This window comes from Oryx dammah, unplaced genomic scaffold (assembly GCF_014754425.2).
Source record: "Oryx dammah isolate SB20612 unplaced genomic scaffold, SCBI_Odam_1.1 HiC_scaffold_16, whole genome shotgun sequence".
NCBI classification, from domain to species: Eukaryota; Metazoa; Chordata; class Mammalia; order Artiodactyla; family Bovidae; genus Oryx; species Oryx dammah.
In genome coordinates, this window is record NW_024070200.1 from 2,368,457 (window position 1) to 2,391,315 (window position 22,859).

General features: G+C 55.5%; 1 protein-coding gene across 1 annotated transcript in view; it reads right to left on the reverse strand.

Moving 5' to 3' along the window:
* Positions 1-4,829: 4,829 nt before the first annotated feature.
* Positions 4,830-22,859, reverse strand: part of TRAF3 (TNF receptor associated factor 3) — a 49,398-nt gene continuing 31,368 nt past the window's right edge. The window contains exons 6-11 of the mRNA XM_040256872.1: positions 21,046-21,126; positions 18,507-18,581; positions 16,520-16,612; positions 11,733-11,873; positions 6,440-6,614; positions 4,830-5,927 (exon numbers count right to left, since the gene is read on the reverse strand). Coding sequence (XP_040112806.1) covers positions 5,356-5,927; positions 6,440-6,614; positions 11,733-11,873; positions 16,520-16,612; positions 18,507-18,581; positions 21,046-21,126 — 1,137 coding nt within the window. The 3' untranslated portion in view covers positions 4,830-5,355. The remainder of the gene's footprint in view (positions 5,928-6,439; positions 6,615-11,732; positions 11,874-16,519; positions 16,613-18,506; positions 18,582-21,045; positions 21,127-22,859) is intronic.

A 22,859-nucleotide genomic window follows, 5' to 3' on the forward strand; every position in this document is an offset into this window, starting at 1 on the left:
CTCCCCTGGGTCTCGTGCAGCCTCATGAATGTCTGGGAGCAGAAGAAACAGAGGTGCCCAGGGCCGGGGCCCTGCCTGCAGTCCCGAACCCCAACCCAGGGCCAGCCGCCCTCTGGTCCTCAGATCCCGGGTCTCTGAGCTCTGCCCTCCAAGGCCCCGCCTGCAGTCCTGGGGTTGCTCAGGAGCAAGCCTGGGCACAGGGTTCGGGCCCCTCACAGCTTCCCCTCAACCTCCAGCGTCTGATGGAGTGACCCAGGCTCGGGACGGGGCCCCCAGCCCACTGGAGCTCTGCGGGGACACAGGCTACTGCCAGGCCAGCGCTGATGCTGTGTGGGGGGTGGGATGCAGAGGCCATCAGTCCTCACCTGGAAACACCCCCGCGAGGCCCCGACGCCCCACAAACCAGCCATGCAGAGACGGCAGAGCGCAGCGTGGGCTCAGGGGGCTACACGGCTGTGGGGGTGACACGCGGAGGAGCAGGGGTGGTGGGGAGGGCTGTCAGAGCCTGGGCCTTCGTGCTGTGCCTGGGGTGCTGGAAGGCAGCCCCCACAGCTGCTGACTCGGGGGGAGCCTTGTGGGAGGAGCAGGGCTTCCTGTGCCAGGGCTGGACCCCCGTGACCACCCGGGGAGGCTGGCCCCGTGGTGCTGGGCCTCCGTGAGTGAGCTGAGAAAGAAGCCAAGACTCCTCAGTCAGGTTTATTTTCCTCTAATGAGACAGTTTCAGCATTTCAAAGTTGGGCATTCTACACTCTTACAAACTTCAGTTATTAGCATCAGGAACACAAAAACGTTGCAAGACCTCAAAACACAAATAAATACCAAATAAATCCACACACGATATACAGTAAACAAAAATATCAAACATAATAATGCTATCAGGAAGTCAGACATGTTGTTGACCCACAGTTAACAACATGATTATTGCTGGGCAATAACTTACACGGTCCTTTTGTGTTTTTTCTCAGAAGAGCAGAAGAACGCGGGACGGGATCACTGGTCACAATCACCTGGACTGTCAAGATGGGTCCTCACAGCGAGCGGTTGTACAGACGCGAGTTTTTATTTTTTTAAAACAGGCAGATTAAAAGTACAGAGTCACGTGAGAGACTGGCCTTCTTTGGTCTTTGTTTGGGGTTAGAGAACTGAACGCAGAGGTGTGCCATCAGAGAAAGAGCCGATTCTCAAAAGTGTCTACGTGGATGTACACTTCCTTGACTCTGTTAACTCTATAGGTAATTCTCAGAAATCCTGGAAAATAATGCCAGCTTTTTGTGTTTACCAATTAAGTCGTTGAGTTTGCTGTGGAAGTTATCTCACTGGTCTAAAGGGACTAGTTGGGAACAGATCGCCACTAACTGCAGGAGTGGTGCAGCCATCCTGGACTCCACCTCTTTTGTTGCGAGTTCACAAGACAGACTAGACGCAGCAGCAGCAGCAGCAGCAGCAGCAGAAATGAAATGCGAGCACTGCTTCGAGCCACTCACTCGGGCCTCTGCCAATGGGGCCGACCCCCTGCACCCCGGGTCACTGAGGCCAGCAGAAAACGCCTCCACCCCCACCGCCCCAGCTCCCTGGGGGCAACCAGCGACGCCCGACCGACGGCAGAGACGGCTAGGCCACCTGCCCTGGCTGCAGCCCCCGGCCGACCCCATCCGACCTGGACCCCTGGGGACATGATCTACTTTGGAAGAAACAGAGCTATCGAGATTTGCGAACAGAAGGCAGAACCATGGTCTTGGGCTGAGCGGCAGACTGGGTGACGGACACCCCCCACCAGGTCATGGAGCAAAGGAGCGCCTGAATTTCCCCCAGCTCTCCTCGGTGGCCCGGTCAGTGACGGTCTGGACTAGGAGTTACAAGCGGGGTTTCCAGCTCTGCCTGAGCCCTTTCCAGCCCTGGCGGTCAGCACCAGCAGAGGGGCAGGTTTCGGAGGGCTGAGGTGTGGCTGAGCCCCACGAGGCTCCTGGTCCCTGGCCAGTGTGCACCCGTAAGGGCGGGCGGAGATGCTGGGGCTGGAGCGGTCAGCGCCCAGCTCGGGCCCAGCTCGGGGTGATGGTCGCTCCTCCAAGCGCAGGCGGGGAGGCATGGGCCTGGGCGGCTGGGGGTGTGCGCCCCTGGGGTACACTCGGGGACCCATGCCTGCTGTGTTTCAGGGTTTGGCCGGCTGCCCACAGGCTGCAGGCTGGATGCCAGGCCCAGCACTGGAGACCGACCCTCGGCACGCGACGGGGACACGGGGCCCCAGGCGGCTGGGGACCCTGCAGAGACGAGCTGTCAGGAGACTGTCTGCCCCTTTCTAGCCAGGGTGCCCACGCGGGCCCCCACCGCTGTCTGAGGGCCTGGTGGGGCCCGCCTCCAGGACAGGGGGGCCGCCAGCCAGGAGCCTCCTCAGCTGGCGGCGGGGCTCTGGGGCCGGGGTGGGGGTGGGTGGTACGGCGGCCCTCCTCGTCCACCTGCACAGTGACCGCACCGTCCACCCGTGGGACGGGCCTGTGAACAATTCACACTGTCTCCGTGTCACCGATACAACCGCCGACTGAAAACCCCTGACGGGTAACAGGGGCAAGATGGGCCAGAGCCCGGCCCCCCAGCCCCCACCTGCAGGCGAGACCCCCACCGGGCCCCCGGGGGCCCCGAGGGTCTTCGTTTCCAGGACAGGTGATGGGCTGGGACGCATGCGGGCCGACCCCGCGTGGGACTCACCGCGGTTCCTCTAAAGCACTGGAACGGCCTGTTCCACGGGAAACTCGTCACTGAGTTAATGCGAAAAATGCACCCACGCACCATCTCTGAAACCCGTCTCTTGACCGGGGCCTGGTGGAGGAGGGGGGCCGGAGGGGACCCAACGTCAGATGGACCACGAGCGGGCCGCCCCCCTGCGCGGCCTGAAGCTCCCGCCCCGCTCCGGGCACAGTGAGCCGGGCCCCACGGCTCCGCAGCGGGGCCGGGGCGGGGGTGGGGGTCCATCTCCCACTAGGAGGGGCTCCTGGAAAGGCCCCCCGCCCCCCGCCGCTGGCCAGATGCTTCCGGAGTGCTGCCGACAGGCTCCCCACCCAGGGCGGGGAAAGAACTGTTTTGTAACAACAGACCGAGATGCTGCTTCTGTCAGTATTGTCCGTCTTTCTAGTGAAGCAGGAGGAAGTGGCAGGCGGTCCCCGTCGGTCACCTCTGGCCTCCGGGGAACACCGTCTCGAGGCCAGGTGGGGGCTTCCGGGCGGGCCCCCTCCCCCGGGAGTCCAGGCACCTTCGAGGGAGCGGGGGTCCCGCAGCACCTGCAGAGCCCCTCCTCTGTGAGCGGACGGGGGGGGGGGGGGCGGGGCGGGGGGGGCGGGACCGAGGACGCCGACCCGCCCTCAAAGCAAGGGGGGGTGGTGGTGCGTGGGGCGGGGAGGGAAAGAAACGGAGATGAAGACGACGGAGCTGTAACTGCGGGCCGGCGGGTGCTGGGAACCCATGAGGTCACTTATGGAAGCCCAGGGACGCGGTGGAGAGGAGGTGCTTCCAGCAGGCACTGGGGCGAAGGCACACCCAGGGCGGTCGGCAGCACCAGAGACGCGGGGCCGCCGGGCACCCCTGGCCGCCCCCGCGGCCGCCGGCAGCCCGCGGCAGGCAGTCTGGGGCGCGCGGCCCGGCTGGCCCGTCGTGGGCGCGTCTTTTGGACGAGCGGCACAGATGCGCGGTTCACACACATTGGTTTCGCCTAAGAAGCACCCGTCACGTGTAGCACCCATCAGTGTAAGAGCACCCATGGAGCGGGGTGCATAGCAGGGGCACAGGGCAGGCCCGCTCTTCACAGTTGGACCATTGAGAGAAGGGGAACGGGGTGAGAGGCGCCCCAGGCGGGCGCGGGCCGGACGATGGGCCCCGGGGCCGCCCTCCCCGTGAGAGGGCGGCCCTGGGACGCCTGTGGCCCAGCCCCGCAGCCCGGGGTGGCGGTCTCTGGAATGCTCAGAGGGCCCCGCGGCGGGCGTGTGGGCGCCCGCGCCCGAGACACGGAGGCGCAGCTCCTGCCCCGCCCTGCCTGCGCCCGTGGGCCCGAGATTTGGAATCTGGGATGACGAAGCGGCGGAGGCTCCGGGGGGCCGCTGGCGGACGGGGCTGTGGGAGGCCCCCCCGAGCAGGCAAAGGTCTAGTTAGTGGTCAAGAGAGAGTCTGGCTGAACCATCGCCTTCTGGAATCACGGGGAACACAAAGCTGGGGTTGAGAAGCAGCAAGTCACATCTAAGGCACGTGTACAGGATGCCACCATCTCTACGCAAAGGCTGGAGCGAATGCAGCAGTTATGACTGGATGGGGAACACGGTTTCTGCTGTGGCCGCCGTCAGCGCGAAGTCGCCTGCCCACCCCCAACACTGGACACGGAAGTCGGTGTTGTCAGCAAGAGAGAGCGTGTCTGAACACATGGGGCAGAATTTTAAAAACCTACAGGATTTTGTTTAGAACTCCAAAGTTCAACTAATGCCCTATTTTAGGGTGAAAACAATTATAAATCTGAAAATGATGCACAGCATCCATGAGCGATTTTCCTTTCATAGTAATTTTGAAGTAGTGTCATTAACTACGACAGATATTGAAGGTTTACATTTCTAACGAGAAATAACAACAGATTGAATATTCTCTTTCCTATCACAAGTGATAACCAGTGTTTGATATTTTACATTTTCTTCCAAGAAATATCAGTCTATCAACGTTTTAAAATAAAATGTTTGCAGTAACAATTATCTTAGAACTTTAAATTAAAAAATGATTCTGAATTTAGAGACTTTCAAAAAAGACCTAGGTGTACTTCAGGGTCTTCTGACAAACAAATTATTAAAACAGAGACCAGATGAGGCCTTAAAAATAGACAATATACTATATTTGGAACAAGATTGCACTCTTGAATTTTAGAATGAATATATCAGAATTGCGTTATTTCATAAATTCTTAACATGCTGACATGTCCAGCTATCCCCAGGTGTGTGTGTGTGTGTGTGTGTGTGTGTATGTGTATGTGTTTTTTTTTTTGGTGTTCAAGTTTAAGGAAGAAAAAAAATTCATGGTTCTTTTCTTTAGCATATATGTTTCCCACCTTAATTAACTAGATCTTTAAAAATGAAAATGAAAACCTTCTCTGACAGCAGTATTTATCTCGTCGAAGGATAAATAATTCTCCAGAGTGAAGTGCGCTAGTCTATTACAAAACGTGTTGGGTGAGTCCTCACGCGTGGCTCCTCCCGCCGGCCCGCGGCCGCCTTCTGCCGCTTCCTCCGTCCCCCAAGGTCCTTTTCTCAGCGCGAGGACCTTGCTGGAGACGGCCGGTTCAAACCCCCCGGAGGAGTTGCCTTCTGCTCGATCCGCCGCCCCGGGGACGCGTCAGGGGTCTGGCAGGTCCGAAGTATCCACTATGACTTTGATAAAAATGGTGTCGTCTTTGATGTACGTCCCGTTCTCCAGCACAGTCTGGGCCACGAAGACGGGGCACCCGGAGGCGATGTTCATCTCCCCAGTGGGCTTCTTGAAGCTGCTGCTGTTGGGGTCCGGCTTGAACGCATCCCCCAGGTGCCGCCGCGAGGACCCCTGGTCCATCAGCATGAGCGTCACTTTCTGCTTGAAGGGCCAGGGCAGCAGCGCGTCGTACTCGCCGCGCATGATGACGAAGAAGAGCGATAGGTGCGTGCCCTTGCCCATGCCGTCCCCGTTCAGGTAGACCCTGGCGCACATCTTGTAGCCGAAGTAGCCGGTGTAGAAGGGCTGGCTGTACAGCGACAGCGTCTTGCCCATCACGGCCTCCTGCTTCCGCCGCTTGTAGTCGCGGATCTTCCAGATGAGCACGCCGTTGTAGCTGGCGGTCTCCAGGACCTGGAAGCGCAGGTCCATGTCGGCCAGGCGGATGTCGTGCACGCTCAGCATCTGGTCGTGCCGGCTCAGCTGCGACTCCAGCAAGCCTGGCGGGAGACACGGCGGGCGCGCGCACGTGACCCATGGAGGCCGGCCCGCAGGGGGCTGGAGATGCACGCCCCGGACCCCCAGCCTCAACCTGCGGGGCGGGGACATCCCGGAGCACCGGCTTGCCGCCCCCGGCTCCCCAGCTCGCGGCGATTCTCCTCGGAATCGAAGCTGCTCGGCTTGCTCCGCAATCCGCACCGCGTCCTTGGCCGGTTTAAGCCGGCCCCACGTGCATCCCCGTAATCGCGCTCCCCCCAGTTAATCCTGCTCAGGAGGTTTTAGGACGCTCGCTCAGCAACCCCCCTCCACGCCCCAACGGCCAGGCGCCTTCTAGGCATCAGCCACGTTGCCGGGCTGGCCGGGTCCCCTGCCGCCTGCCGGCCGCCTTCTGTCCCCTGGCCTTCCTGAGCAGCCCCGCACCTCCGCCCGCAAGCCCGCCCCGCAGACCCGCGTCTGTGCCCGCTCTCCCGCACAGCCGACCCCAGCACCGGCCTGGCTCGCGGGGGCTCACCTGTGTTGCGCGCCGCCTGCCCGGCGCTCTTGTCCACGCTCTCCAGCTCGGTCACCCGGTTCTGGAGGGACTCCACGCTGCTCTTCATGCTGTCTGCCTCCTCCCAGTTCTGCCGGAAGGGCCGGATCTCCTTGTCGAGCTCCTTCAGTTTCTCTGCTTGGCTGTCGATGACTCGCTTCCAAATCAAAGTGTCAGAAAGGCAGAACACGGTTAGGACCTGCTGCTGAGGGCGGCGCCTCTGCAGACCCCCGCCGGCCCCCACAGGGCGCCTCCACTTAGGCCCATGGGCTCTCAGGGACCCCGGCCCTAGGTCCAACTGCAGGGCATGCAACCCCCATGTCCCTCTCTCCCAGCGTCTCAGCTGGGCCTGTGAAGGCCTCTGTCCCATAAAAGGTCAAGTGACCAGCAGGCGTGGAACTGTGAGTCTTCAGGGCCAGAGGGGCCGCTGTCTCTGCGGCTGCCGGGAGCACCAGAACCCCTGGGTGCCCGCACTTCCCCTGCTGCAGAGAGAACCCCCCCCAGCAGGACAGGGCCCTGGTGGGTGGTGGGTCCTCGGGGCCCCGGTGAAGCCAAGAGGCTAGTGCCTATGGGAGGGGGGTCTCTCCCTCGATGTGCTCGGTGCCCAGTGCCCTGTGCTCCCCCTGGCAGAAGAGCTCTGCTCACAAACACGTGGCTGTTGACAGAGAGGCTTGATTTAAATCACTCAGAAACCCCCTTTTCCAGAAGCACATGACCAGCACACCTGTAACCATCACTGGAGGGGGCCTGGGGCTGAACTGGGAGGTCCAGTCGGCAGGTCTGGCCTGCCCACTTGCAGATGAAGCCAGGGACCTGAAGGGTTTTCACCTCTAAAATCAATCTGCATTTTTGAAATAGAGCACCTGAAGGGGGGCGGCTTAGCCCCTGGAGCTGTGGGGCAAGGGGGCCACCCCCGAGGCTGCGGGCCAAGCAGGGGGAGCCCCAGGGGCCTGCCAAGATCACTTCTCCTTTTGGGGCCTATTTTTAAACCTCGAGGTTTCAGATGAAGGAACAAACGTGTAAGCATGCATTACTTTTTGGGGTAAAAATTACAGCGTTAATCTTCTTCATCTTTCCAAGAAACCCTGGTATCAGCTAACATCTAAAAAGTAAAGATGACTTCTCTAGGGAACACTTCTTTCCACACTGGGAGCACTTCCCTTTCAAACACACATGATGAGAGGCACGGTGGGCTCACAAAGTCCGTTTTCTGGGGCCAGTGCTGTTGATACACGTGAACGCTCGGCAGCCACCATGAATGTCTGACCATCCTCAACCCGCTCAAGTGACAATGCGACCACTCAGGCTGACGTGGGTGCTCATGAGGATGGAGGGCACTGACGGAAATCTAGACTGTCAGCATGGCTCCGAGGGGGCCCGCAGCCATCAGGCACTCTGGGGACAGAAGCGACCGCGACGCCCCCACTACACACCAGGGGCGAGGAGTCAGCGGGCGGGGCCGGGCAGGAGGGGACACGGGAACCCAGGTGCACGCACACACACACACGGACACACGGGGCCAGGCAGGAGGGGACACGGGACTGCAGGCGCACGCACACACACACACACACACACGGACACGGACACACGGGGCCAGGCAGGAGGGGACACGGGACTGCAGACGCACACACACAGACACACACACACAGACAAGGCCCACCCACTGCCTAGAAGCGCTCCTCTCACAGCAAGGGGAATGTGACACACACATACACCCACTACCTAGGAGGCGCTCCTCCCACACCAGGGGACCCTGCGGCCGTCAAGCAGCCCTTGGCTGGGTGGAGGCTCTGGGTGAGGGCGGCATGCAGACCCGCCCACCCTTCCCTGCAGGATTCGGGGAACACAACCTCATGGTTGATGAGTCGTCTCCGCCCAGCCGCCGCAGTGTCTCTGTAAACACAGACCTTAAATGCAGGTGAGGGTTTTATTAGAAAAAAGGGCTCAGGAGCTGAGCCGCGTGGCACAGACCATTCAGAACCTAAGTATACCCAAGTCAGGAGACCTGCTCACAGGGCGCCAGCCTCTCTGTCTCACGCTCGGGCCCCTTGGGGCTCACATCCCCGTCTGTCACTCAGCCAATGCGGGTGGGTTCCGGGCTCAGCAAGGGGCCCAGGGACAGGGCGGGACCTACTGACTGGGGGGCCACCGTGTCATCCAACTGTTCAAGGAGAAAGGGACTTCCCTGGCGGTCCAGCGGTTAAGCCCGTGTGCCTCCAGTGCTTCGGCCCAGGTCCCACCCCTACCAGGGAGCCAAGACCCCACGTGCCGCGGCACAGCAAGAGATAAAGCAGAAACGTTCTTCACAAGTAAAGTATTAACAAACTACCCTTCCAGGGATGGAGAACCAAACACACTCTTTGGTTCCGCTTCTTTAAGCCCCTCTGCCTGCCCTGCCCGGGGCTGTCAGGACACTGCACTCTGTGTGGACTCCTTCCAAGCCCGCCCTCAGGGTTCAGACAGGGAGGACACCACGCAGAGAGCTGCAGGCCTGTTACCAGTATGTGGTCCGAGGCACAGGCTGGGGAAAGGCTTCCTGGAGGAGGTGGCGTCTACCCTGCCATCTGAAGTGTCCCAGGAGGAGCCAGAGTCGGGACAGGAGGTGGGGAGAAGGCCCGGCCCGCCGCAGAGAGAGTAGCAAGGCGGACGCGCGAAACAGCGCCCAGGCAGGCGGCGTCCGCAGCTGCGGTCCAGCCAGTGAGCCCTCCCCCGGCGGCCGGAAAGCTCTGCGGTGGTGACTGAGGTGCAGGGCTGAGCCAGGCTCTGTGGAAATGGTGGCGGAGGGCACCCATGACCTCAGTATGGACTCTCTCATTTTTTTTTTTTTGGTTACAAATGAACTTACTTCTTCATACATACAATGGGATACTACGCAGCCATAAGGAGAGTGAAATAATGCCAGATGGCAGTAACAGCGATGAAAGTAGAGATTATCAGGTGAAGTCAGAAAGAGACAAATACCATATGATACCACTTACATGTGGAATCCAAAATCGGACACAAATGAACTCTTCCACAAAACAGAGACAGTCCGACATTCATAGGAACAGACTGGTGGCTGCCAAGGGAGAGGGGTTTGAGGGAGGGATGGAGCAGGGGTTGGGGTCAGCAGACGAGAACTATCATACGTAGACTGGATACACAGGGTCCTGCTGCACAGCACAGGGAACTATATGCAATGCCCTGTGAAAAACCGTAATAGAAAAGAATGCTAACCTCTGTCCCTTCACTGCTCGCCTGGATCTGTGGCAACACTGCTAACTGGCTATACCCCAATACAAAATAAAAAGTAAGACAAAGGCAAAATGTATACACATCACTTTACTGACCAAAGCATCTAGTCAAAGCTATGGTTTTTACAACAGTCACATACGGATGTGAGAGCTGGACCGGAAAAAAAGGCTGAGTGCTAAAGAATTTATGCTTTCCCATGTGGTGCTGGAAAAGACTCTTGAGAGTCCCTTGGACTGCAAGGAGATCAAACCAGTCAATCCTAAAGGAAATCAAGCCTGAACATTCACTGGAAGAGCTGATGCTTAAGCTGAAGCTCCAACACTGTGGCCACCTGATGCAAAGAGCCGACTCATTGGAAAAGACCCTGATGCTGGGAAAGACTGAACGCAGAGAAGGGGGTGACAGAGGATGAGGTGGTTGGATCGCATCACGGACTCAATGGACATGAGTTTTGAGTAAGCTCCACGAGATGGTGAAGGACAGGGAAGCCCAAGGTCCTGCAGTCCATGGGGTCACAAAGAGTCGGACACGACTGAGCGGCTGAACAAAACAACACACGTGTGTGTGACTGCGGCACTCTGCTGTGCAGCAGTAGCTAACACAACACTGTAAATCAACTACACTTCAATAAAGAAGGTCTGGAAACCACATTAAAATAAGAACTAAATTAAAAAAAAAAAGAACCCCTACCTACTCATTCTTCCTTCAGTCGCTGACATGCTTAATAAGTGGTTTCAAGCTCAGTGCCACCTCCTCGGCCCTCCCGCGCACGCACCTCCAGGCCCTGGGCTGGGCGCCGCCGCCAGCCTGCGCACGCAGGCCCTGCTCACGGGACGGCAGTGCAGGCCTCCGTCCCGGCATGCTGACCGCCACCTCTGGGCCCGCAGCAGCCCTGCCGCTCTTTCACGCGGCATGGTGCTTTCCTGGCTTGATTCAATACCTGTGACTGGCACCTTTTCAACTATAACCTAACATTTCATTGTGTTTTTCATTGTCTCTGGACAACTACCAGGTTTAATACAAATGAAATTAATTTAATAAATCCCTATGCAATTCAAAGCATTATAACTAACCTCAACAATAAGATGGGAGGCAAGACAATCTCAAAGATGCGGTGACTCCGAGCTATTAGAAATATTTTATCTTCCAGGTAATTTAGGGAAACACTGGGCCCAGGCACAGGAGGACCATTCTGGCAACACAGGAGTGATTCTCGCCTGAGTGTGTGACACACACAGGAGCTATCACCCTGAAGGCACCCTAGCTGGCCACTGTGAGGACAGTGTCTGGAAGAATAACCTGCAACAAGCGCCTGATGGAAGCCTGAGTGGGTTACAGAAACCAGGAACTAGTCTAATCAGGCGTGTTTAGGCGCCACCCTTCTCAGAGCAGCGAGGGCCTGCGTGTTTGGGATGGAGGTACCTTTGGGTCACTATGGCGAGATAGAGTGATGTGAGTACCTGCATTGCTGGAAGATTCAGAACAGAACAGCTTGGCTTCAGTTCACTTTAGGAAGTGAAACTTTACACACAGCTACTCAGGACCAACATGAAATCTTAGATAATATTCATAAAAGCGGCTAATTTTAAAAAACCTAGGCTTTACGTCTTATTTCACCAACAACGAATCAAAGGCACAGGGGACAGGGAATGGGGCCAGGCCTCCAGGAACAGGCAGGGCGGAGGGCGCCTGCAACATTCCAGGCCAGCTGCAGACCCAGGCGCCCCACGAACCCAGGCCGCCCCGTGAACCTAGATTACCCTCAAACCCAAGCCAGCCACAAACCCAGGCCACCCGCGAACCCAAGCCAGCCACAAACCCAGGGCGCCCCACGAACTCATGCCTCCTGTAAACCCAGGCCAGCCGCAAACCCAGGTCACCCATGAACCCAGGCCACTTCCCCGAGTTTCACTTAAGCAAGAGAAACAAGCTGCCCTGTGGACAAAGGTTGGGGCTTTGGCTCAGATGTCTCCCTGAGAAAGTCCTGGCGGAGAAGACAGACATATTCCCTCCGACCCAGCCATAGCCTTACACCTCTTACCTGTAAATGGAGGATTTTGGATTCATTATTTCGAAGCATCTCCTTCTGCCTCTCAATCTCAATCTCAAAGCTGCATATCTGGTTGTGCAGACTCTGTATGCTCTTGTTTTTTTCTACACTCTCATTCTGCAGCAAGGAAACCTGAAGAAAGAGAGTCTCCAGTTAAGCAAACAACACGGTCTTAACGTGAATTGACAACAATTCTAACACGAGCAATGAAATGTTGACAACACGGGCCTTCTGTCCACTCACTGGAAGGAGTTCCAGGAACAAACCCCTCCCCACAGGAAAGGGGGGTCCTGACCGTTCAACAGGGACCCAAACCGTGGTTCTCAGAACCTTTCCTAGGAGTCAAGTAAGAGGAGCCGAGTGCCTTTCAGAACAAGCAGGACGCTTTCTAAAGATTTTGCTGAAAACAAATAAATCTTTTATCAGAGTGGCTTTCAAACTCTGACCAGGAAACACAGCGGGAAACACCTCCCTGCCGCTCAGCTTCTCGGTACATACCTTGAACACAGGTGCCTATTCCCAAAAACAGGATCACAAAACCAAACCAGTCCTAATCAATTACAACGTACCTGGCACTTTCTATTCCATTTTACTTTAAAAAATGCTAGTTGCAACCCACTAAATTATTTCACAGCTACCAGTGGGCCACTTGCCGCCCTGTGAGCAGCTCTCAGCAGAATGAGGGAGCAGGAAGGGGAGGGTCTCACATGTGCCACACGGAGTCCTCGGGGCAGCCCGGCACCCCACAGAGAAGAGGCGCAGATGGCGGAAGGGGGTCCCGGGGTGGGGGTGTCGGGGGAACTGGAGGCGCCAGGGGATGGCGGTGTTGGGGGAGGATGGGAGGGGCACCAGGGCATGGGATGGCTGGGAGACCACGGCAGTCCAGGAAGGGCCTGCTGGGGGCAGTTCCAAGCCCACCTTTGACATTTTCAAAGTTCCTTTCTGAAAAATAATCAGCTCCTAAGAACCAATTTACACAGGACTTAAAAGCCCTGGGGTGAGGAATTCAAGGACAACTCTACAAGGTATCTTTTCACAATGTTTCCACAAGAGGCAATCTGGACGGCCCTGGTGGCTCAGTGGTTAAAGAATCCACCTGCCAATGCAGGAAACTCAAGGGCACTTCAACCCTCGGAAAGGCTCCCTCTACCAACGGCCTTCTCTGCCCACAAGCGCTGGGCAACCCCCAACCTCCCTCCCCCCGCCCGGAAGACAGTGTGTTCCATCGCGGCTCCACTCAGAGGTGCCCTCGTATTACCTGAGGACCACCTGGCCACATGACAGCTCACGGGCATCTCAGGTGGCACCTGGATTCCTGACCTCGTCCCTGTGAGGAACCACCAGCCCCAAGTCAGAGTCCTGCTTGGAGGCAGTACCTTTCGGGTGCTGTCTCAGTCTGTTTTATTTATAACAAACGTATTTACAAAAGAATATAAAACCTGCAATGTATAGTTCAACTCCCCTAGGGTTTCACGCAGCACAAATGGACTCTCCTTCCTAAAATAGGCCGTCTCACTGGTCCTCAGCTTCCCACACAGGACCAGCATGCACCATCCAGCCTGGGGCATGGATGGCTGGCAGTGATGTTTTGCTTTTTCTAAAGTTACAACTCCGTCATTCCCATCTGCTGAAGATGGACACAGTTCCTGGGCCCCGTCGGCTCACACCCCCAAAAACAGCAATCGTGCACACAGGCTGGCCGCTTTCATACGACTCTCGGTGATATTCCCCAAACCAACGGCAACTTCTTCTGCCGCGAATCAGGCTACCTGACCTACACTGACCATCACACATCCTGCCGCACCAAACTCTCTCATTTAAAATTTTTTATTTATTTAACTTTATCTCTGGCTGTGCTGGGCCTGTGCTGCTGCACACGGGCTTTCTCTCTCTGCAGTGATCCGGGGCTACTCTTTGGCCACCTGATGCGAAGAGCTGACTCACTGGAAAGGACCCTGATGCTGGGAAAGATTGAAGGCAGGAGAAGGGGGCAACAGAGGACGAGATGGTTGGATGGCATCACCGACTCCATGGACATGAGTTTCAGGAGGCTCCGGGAGTCGGTGATGGACAGGGAGGCCTGGTGTGCTGCAGTCCACGGGGTCGCAAAGAGTCGGGCACGACTGGGAGCCTGCACTGACTGAGTGGGGCTGCTCTGCGGCGCGGGCCTGCGGGCCTCCGGCCCCCCGGCCCCCCACCGGAGGCAAGTGGCTCTCTTGCTGCTGAGCACAGGCCCCAGGGTGTGCAGGGTGAGCTGCTACACAGCCTGTGCGATCTTCCCGACCCAGGGATTAAACCTGTTTCCCCTGCACTGACCGGCAGATTCCTACCCACTGCGCCCCCAGGGGAGTCCGCCACAGCAAACTCTTACTGTCTTTATGGAGGGATTGTCCTTAAACTCAGTTCTCTTTACATATTTTAATCAAGGATCCCAGCCCCTGGGTGCCAGCAGGCCCCCGCTTTCACCTGCCCACCAGGTAGACACCGCAGGCACAGGGAAGCCCACTGGCAGGTGTGTTTCCCAGAATCCATGCAGCAGACAGAGCAGGGGTGCCCCCTGCCCGAGACCCTCCTCCCTGAGCATACCCTCCACCCCCGCCTGTCTGGGGGTACTCTAAGACTTCCTTGTGACTTAAGCTTTCCTAAAATATAAGATGGGTGTTTTCAGGTCTGGATTTTATAAAACAGTTTTGTTGTTGTTGTTTTTTAAAGTTTGACTGTGAATGTAGTAATTGGTCTTTCTGAATCAACTCAAATATTCTATTTTCCACCCTAGATGAACAAAATAACTCAAGATCCAACTGAACAATTCCACGATGAGAAACAAATTCCCACTTTAAGAAAACACAAACATCTCCCTCTGTTGTCTGGGTTGGCTCCTGGGCCCAGAGAAGAGATGCCAGCTTCTCATGGACACAGGGAAGGATGGGCAGGGCAGGGCTGGCTGTCCTGAGTCGGCGGGGGGTGGGGAGGGGGGGAGACTCAGGGAGGGGCTCACCCCTGAGCAAAGTCACGAGAACAGATGTTTCAGATCTGCCCCCCTCTGGCTGGTGTGTGGCGTGTGCAAGGGGGAAGACGGCTGGGGAGGGCGTGTGGGCTGGGCAGCTGGGTCCTGGGGTTTCCAAGGGTGCAAAGAGGATGCTCTCAGGGTGCTGGGGTGGCAGGGCAGGAGGGCGTAGGATGGGATGACCCCTATCTCCCCCTCCTGCATCCCTGGGAGCCCTCCTGGTGGCAGCCCCGCCTACAACTGAGGGGGTGAACACATCCCCCAGCCCCGCGCCGCGGTTACATAACCAGCACAGCTGGAACAAAACCAATTCACTTTACAGGAAAGGAAGAACCTTTTAGATAAATGAGAAGCCGTATCTGTGAGAAACCAAAAGCCCTGCGCTCTACGCCTATTGTTTGAAAATGCAGAAACAACGCATTCTTCAAAAAGAGGAGAAAAAGGGATTCATAGGTAAACCGTCGCTGAACTCAGAGCAAATATGTGTGCGTGGGAAAGTTATAAATCGTTCATGTGACACAGATCCTGTTTGACGGTCAAACAGAAGGCTCCTCCTGTCCCACGCGTGTGCACAAGCACACAAAGCCTTTCACAGCTTCTCATCTCCAGCTTAAGCATTTATACTAAAAACATATTCAATGTCATATTTAATAAACATCTTTTGATTTAAAACTTTACACTCCTTCAAGCACATTTACATTTTAAATTGCTTGGGTTTAACACTCAAAACAAGATATTCAAATCTTTACAAACCTTTAGAAAGCAAACATCAACTCCCAGGGCTGCCATAACTCATCCCAGTGCCCTCCCATCACACGTTGTCAACACGTTTGCTGAATATCAAATTAAGTTCTTATTTTTGTATACAAGCCCCAAGCTACGGTGGGAGATCTATAACCTTTTTCTGTCAAGCCTTGGAGGTTTTCATCCTTTCTTTGGGAAAGCAGGCCTGGCAGCTGAGCACCACAGAACAAACTCCCCCAGGAAGGCGTGTTCTGTGAGCAGGCGCCTGCGACGGAGTGCAGACCCCACAGCGGGGCTTCGAGGAGACGCCCAGGAGGGCAGGTGTGTCTGGGGAGGGGCTGTGTGGCCCCCCAAACTTCCACAATCAACTGTAACCCTGGGATCCCACGTGCTGCGGGGCAGCTAAGCCCGTGCAGTGCAGAGAAGACCCGGCACAGTCCACAAACCAAAACGGAACAGAAGAGTGATCCTGCTGACGTGGAGGCGGCCTCTCCTCCTGCCTCTTAGGGGAGGGCCACGCACGTCTAACACCGGTGCCCTTCCGGGTTGCGGCTGGCGGACTTCCTGTAACAGCCAGAGAGCGGCGTCTGGGGGCCATGCGGGCCCACGGTCTCTGTGTCGACACTGCCATCCTGGTGTGGAAGCAGCCGCGGACCGTACTGAAGTGAGTGTGCGTGGCCGCCGTTTCAATAAAGCTTTATTTACAAAAAGACGGGGGTTGGGGAGTGCAGACTGGAAGTGACAATCCCTGTTCTTACTCAATACTAAGAGAATCACCATGTGAGTTTTTAAAAAGCACTTTATACACATTTGGCAACTGAAAAACAAAGAGCAAGCTAGCAAGCTAACAAAACCACACACCTTCATTTATAAACTCAAGATCTCTTGAAAAGAATTTTACTTTTTTGACACTTCATGCTGTTTCTTTTATCCAAAACCCCTTACTAAATAAAAAGAAGGTTTTCCTCTTCACACAATACGGAGAAATTATTAGAAGCCGGCAGAAGCCGGGAACGGCAGGGCGTACCTTCTTCTCCAGGGAGTTGCTCCACTCCTTGAGCAGGTTGACATGCTGCACCGCCGAGCTGGCCTCATGGGCCTTGATCTGCTGGTTTGTCCCCTGAGAACGAAGAGGAGACACGGTCAGCCAGCCTCCCTCGGTCAGAGGCGCAGACCCTCAGACGACCTCACGCCAGCACCACACACGAAGCGGGGGACTGAACCGGGGAAGGCTCACAGAGCACCTCCAGCCTCGGAGGGGCCGCGCTCAGTGGCCCCTGAGCTACTGTGTGCAGGCGAGGGGGCCGCACCGAGAGGAGGCGAGCAGCTTAAGGATGAGGCACTGTGACTCCATGCCCACTGCCTCGAGGCCGTGTGCTCCACTCGCCCCTCAGTTTACCTACGCTTCAGACTTCCAACATTAAGAAATTAAGTTTCAGACACAGCCCTTTTGTTCCTTAATAAGTTTTCTGCACTAAAATATAAATGGAAAATGTTGAGACATCTGCAACTAGATGCTGCTGCAGCAATCCACTGAACGTGTAACCAAGTAGGATTCTAAGCGATCTGTTAAGGAATGGGCTTACTAGTGAGACGCGAGCATCATAAAAGGCACCGTCCCCAACTATTCTAAGTGATCTGTTAAGGTATTGGCTTACTAGTGAGATACGAGCATCATAAAAGGCACCGTCCCTAACTATTCTAAGCGATCTGTTAAGGTATTGGCTTACTAGTGAGATGCTAGCATCATAAAACGCACTGTCCCTAACTATTCTAAGTATACTTAGAAAGTTACGTACAGAACATAAACAATCTACAGAGTACATAAGATGTAGACCATCTCAGAGTCAATAATGAGCACGTGAAACAGTACTTCATGTATCTAAGAAAATAATTGGTATAAGAATGTAATTTGATACTGGAAAATTTAAAAGCCATGGAAAGCATTTTGATGATCTCCAAAACATATACTCTGTACATAGAATATTCATATATATATGTTCATACAAGTATTGCTAAATATCAACATATATATATACATACACAGAATGAATGGCATATAAGTACATACGACATAACAGCGGTGAGGGCTCAGTCTCCTTAAGAGACAAGCAGAGGGAAAGCTACATTCGTCCTCACTCTCAGGCTTTTTGCTTTCAAAGAAAATGCTGAGATGCCAATATCTCTGCACTGATTTCACAACAACATATTGATAATACATAAAAATCAAATATAAAATGCTTTAATTGAAGTATGTACTGCCCTTTGATAGTTCTAAAATCAAGATATACATTTAAATGAAAACTAGTTCAAATTCACTAGCAATCTTAGGTGTGTTAAAAAAATCACTTTCTAAGAAAATGTTGAGATGCTAATATCCCTGCACTGACTTCACAATAACGTATTGATTATACATAAAAATCAAATATAAAACGCTTTAATTGAAGTATATACTGCCCTTTGATAGTTCTAAAATCAAGATATACATTTAAATGAAAACTAGTTCAAATTCACTAGCAATCTCAGGTGTGTTAAAAAAACAAAAAAACCAGGAACAGGTTTCTCAGGGCATAGGCACGGCAGTGGAGGAGACTCCTCTCCGCCCGGCAATCCGGGAGGTGTGGTGTATGCATGGGACATGCTAAGAACACACACAGTGTGCAACCCTCACGGCTGTGCACTGGAGCACACGCTGCCCAGAGCCAGGTTTGGGCGCCACAATCCACCTGGAAACCCCACCCCGCGTCCGTCCTGCTGGTTTCAATGTGATCCTTCTGCTACAGCATTAACTCCCCCTCAGCTCAGGTGTCCACCTGAAGTCTCTCGACACCCCCGGCCTGAAAAGTGGGCCCCCAATGGCTGCTGCACGCGGCTTTGTCACCCGTGTGCAGCTGGTGACTCGGTGCCATAACAAAACGGAAAGCTCAGAGCTTGCATGTTAAAATGTCGACAGAGTTAACTTTCTCTCATGGCGGAACGTCAGCGACTGGGAAGGACGAATGTTGGATACTGACCTGAAAAACGCAGCCATAGCGCTTAAAACTACAGGTGCTGGGGGCATTGACACACTCTGACAAGTGTGCACTCAACTGCAACGGGAAAGAGACGTGAGTTGTGGCACAAACGTTTGCATGAAAATGTTCAAACATATCAAGGGCACAGGTAGCATCTGGGTTCTACTATTACGAATGGGGTTTATCGGCAGGTGTGTTTACACCACCTGCTTGCTACACTTCTACCCAGGAAATATACAGTATCATCACGTGTATACACATATATACACCAATATACAGAAATACATTTACTGTAACATTTCTTACACTTGCGGCTTTTTTAAGAACAACTTGTTTTGTGACACGCTGTCCGCAGAATTTTAAAAAGAAAGGGAAAAAAAAACATAAACTGAAAAGCACATTTAAAGACTATAAACAAAAAAATTGCATGAAACACAAAAATATAAAGCATTCCGATGCAGCTGGGCCACACACCTGTATACAGTAGACAAAAGTAGGTGTCTCCCCAGGGAAGCACACACAGGCGCCCCCACCCCCCACGCTCACAACAACTGCAGAGGGGACTCTCCTGAAAAGACTCCCTCCCTCAGCTTGCCCAGAAATTCATGTGGCTTTTCAGAGACCCGAGTCATCCTAACAGCACGGATCTGAATGTGCTCCCCTCCACTTTGCGGAGGTCAACTAGGAGGAGCCAGGCGCTCTGCTTCAACGTCGGCAAATGGCCAAACACACACCGCTCAGGGTGCCCCGTAAGGGAGGAGGGAATGGAAACATCTGCATTTTATAGACACGGAGTTTGCGTTAGGCTGACACAATCTTAAAAATAATCTCTGTCTTTATTGGAAACTCAAGGGACAGATCTTCTTCAGAGAAAATGATCAGACCCTGAATTAGTAGAGCGGTGTGTGAGCGCTCCCGGGAGCCAGCACTTGCAGGACATTGCTCTGGTGGGTGCAGGGGGCCGCAATGCCTTCTCCTCTGTTCTCTGGGACAAAGTCCCCTCCCGCCAGGTCCATACTCAGGATGAGAGGGAGAGGCTCACATTACAGCCTTCCTGCCAGCCGTGCCAGCTACAGGACAGGCCTGAGGGACCTAGATGCCCACTGTCAAGGCCAACCTGGTGGAAGGCCCAGGCCTGGGCAGGGTGGTGGTGGCCGCACCTGGAAAAAGCACCCAGGAGGCATGTAGCGGGCGACAGGTACAGAAATTCAACAGGCGGCCATGTGTGCAGTGACGTCAGTTTGAAAATCATGAAACATTTTCTTTCGCTGCCATTGGTACAGTCGTAAATCCAACCAGCTAACACTTGTAATGTTAAAACTGGGGACATATTAAGTTTAGCACTATTTTCTACAACTATAAACTCAGGGTTGTACTTTCCCTAAATTGGCTTCATCATCATTACTCTCAGAGCCCTACAGAATTTAGGGGAGCTTGGGACTAGAGCAAGAACCATCTGTAAAAGGGCACCTTTCACCAGAAACCCGAGATCAATGCAGGTTTAAACATTTTTTAAAATAAAGGTAACTTAAAGGCAAATGGAGACAATTTTGTTCCTAATATAGATAGCCCTGCGTGAGTCAACACTAAGGAAAGTATATGGAACCCTGGAAGTTATTTCCACAGCAGCCTCTTCGTATGTTCACTTTAACGGAGGGGCTTCCCAGCCGTGGAGACAGTGCCCTTGCTGTTCTCTGAGGCATGGCCAGGGGCCCAGGGACCACCATCACACCCGGCGAGACTTGCCCCTGCCCAGCAGGGACATCCCGGGACGGGGCTCCGGGGTCCTGCTGTACCCGTGTCCCCGGCTTCAGGGACAGGAGAGACCGACCTCCCCCACTCCTGCAGTATCCAGGTGTCAAATCCCAGGCGGCTGAAAAGGGCTGAGGTGAGCAGGCTCCTCAGGTCAGAGTGCCCAGGCCCGAGGGCGCTGGGCGTGGGGACCAGGGCTGCAGGCACCCTGAAGCCCACGGCCGCCCCAACGGCTCCCAGAACAGCAGCAAAGGGGACCCAGGCCAGGACAAGATGCAGAAGCACCGAGAAGCCTTGGAGCTGTTCCACTTGGGTACACTCTGGTCAGACAGGGCGACCGCAGGATCTACCTGCCTCAGGGACACTGGGCCCGAGGGCCGCTGTCCAGGCGCCTCCCCCGCCACCTGCCACCCTCTCACCCCAGGGCAGACCCTGCACGGCCTGTGTGGCCGAAACGGCTCGAGTCTCTCTCAGTCAACTGACCTTCCTGAGACAGTCATAGAGTAATTTCTCTTCTACAGATTTAAACCTAGAAAGTGTCGCCCCTTCCTGCACCGTACATATTCCCGTTTTCTCAGTTCTCAATGGTATTTTTGCTCTGAATCCACCGCTCTGTAGCTTTTAACTGCTTTTTCTGAAATATCTGATTTCTAAGAACAGCATGAGGCTTTTCATTGCTCTACTCTATCACCACCATAATCTGTGACGACCTTGGGCCTCGGCATCAAGGGGGAAGTGGGGACCACAGGACGCCCAGCCCCTGCAAGGGCCCAGCCGCAGCCCTCACCTCGCTCCTCAGGAGGGTCTGGACGCCGCACTTGTGCGGGCAGGGCACCGCCACGCAGGGACACTCCGTGTCTTCGTGTTTCTGGAGGAGAGAGAGAGACCGTTGCCAACTCTGAAACACACAACCTGCCTTCCTTCAGAGGCCGCCGGCGCCCCCATGAGGCCCCCATCACACCTGCATGGGCCCTCACCAGAGCTCCCCAGACCTGACTGGTTGGAGCAACTCAAGAGGGGGGTCACTCTAGGACAGCCCCGCCCCAGCCCACCTTCGTGCCCTCTGGCCGTGTCCCCCGGGCCGACGCTGCCCCGCCACCTGCGCCTGGCAAGCTCGCTCACACAGGGGTGGACGCCGGGGCCCAGGCTCTAGTGGCTGGGGCGGACACTTCCCCTCTGGCTTCTCAGCTTGGAGTCTGGAAACGATGCTTCTCAAGAGCCTGGAAACAGTGTGATCCCCAGGAATTTAAATGACTGTCCTGAGAGTGTGCCTGGATTTCCTTTAATGCAAGGGCAATGTAGGTATGTTCCAGTGTGGCCATTCTCTGATGGCACAGATTTCAACACAGAGCCTGGGTGATGGCCACTGCCAAACTCCGTGCCACGGGCACCTGCTGGCACCTGTCCGGTACATCTGCCACCAGCAAAGCATGGGCCAGAGCTCCCGCAGGCCAGCAAGCCCAAGCGGGCCTGGAGACAGCACCTCCAGACACGTGACAGGCCACACAGGGAGATACTAGACCTGCCATGAAACACAGCTGTGGGGCCAGGCTTCAGAGGGCAGCACTCGGCAGGAGGAGAGATGGCAGGCTTCCCTCAGGCCTAGGACACTCCGGTTCTGCTGGCAAGGCCTCCAGCCAGGCTGCATCGGGACAGCACTAGCCATGCGCTGTCTGACCGGGAGGTGTGTGGGCCAGGGACAACGGTGCCCGCCAAGGACACTTCTCTGGCCTGCGAGGCCAGTCATCCTGCCACCTGCAGTCCCTGGTCTGGATCAGCCTGGCAGGTGGGCAGTGTGGAGAGGACCCCTCTGCTCCCAAGCGTGGTCCTGGAGGCCCACAGAGCCCCCAGCGCCTGCGGCGGGCAAGCCCATGGCTGTCTGGAGCTCATCGGAAGGCTCCTGGATGGACTGAGCCTGACCAGCACCTCCCACAAGGGGACCCCCAGGTACTGCTGAGAATCCCTGCGAGCTCCCCAGTGTCCAGTCAAGGTGTCTTGCGTCTTTCAGTGGGACATCTTGGCCAGATGGCGTCACCTGTAGGTGGGGAGTGATCAGATCTCCCTCGGAGGGCAGCAGTAAGGATGGAGTCAGTCCCGGGCCTGGAGAATGGGCGTGGCCAATGCTCCAGATACCACACCCCTCTCCCAAAGCTCCCATTCACCGGGCCGGGCCTGCCATGGCCTTGGATCAGCCTGGCCCAGGAAAAAGAGGAGCACGGATGGACAATCACCCCGCGGCAGGGGTGCAGGGAGAGGGCCTGGGGGTGGAGTTGCGGGGGGGGGGGGGCGGCGCTGAGACGACTCAGGGGAGGGGCCGTGCACTGGGGAGGGCAGGCAGGAGGCAGTGGGAGGAGAGGCTGGGGCCAGGCCAGTCAGGAGCTTCATGTGCGCCCTGTAGACCTGTGCAAGGATGATCAAAACAGGCTTTTCCGGCTATCGGAGGGTAAGCGTCTCACATGGGATTTGGGGGGTTTTGCCAGTTCTGTCAAACCTTCCCATCTCCACCAGGATGGGTGAAAAAGGCAATAGTGTGACTTGCAGTTCTTTAACGTGTAGCTATCAGCACACTCTTTATCTTACGCATTTCTATTTCCTGTGACT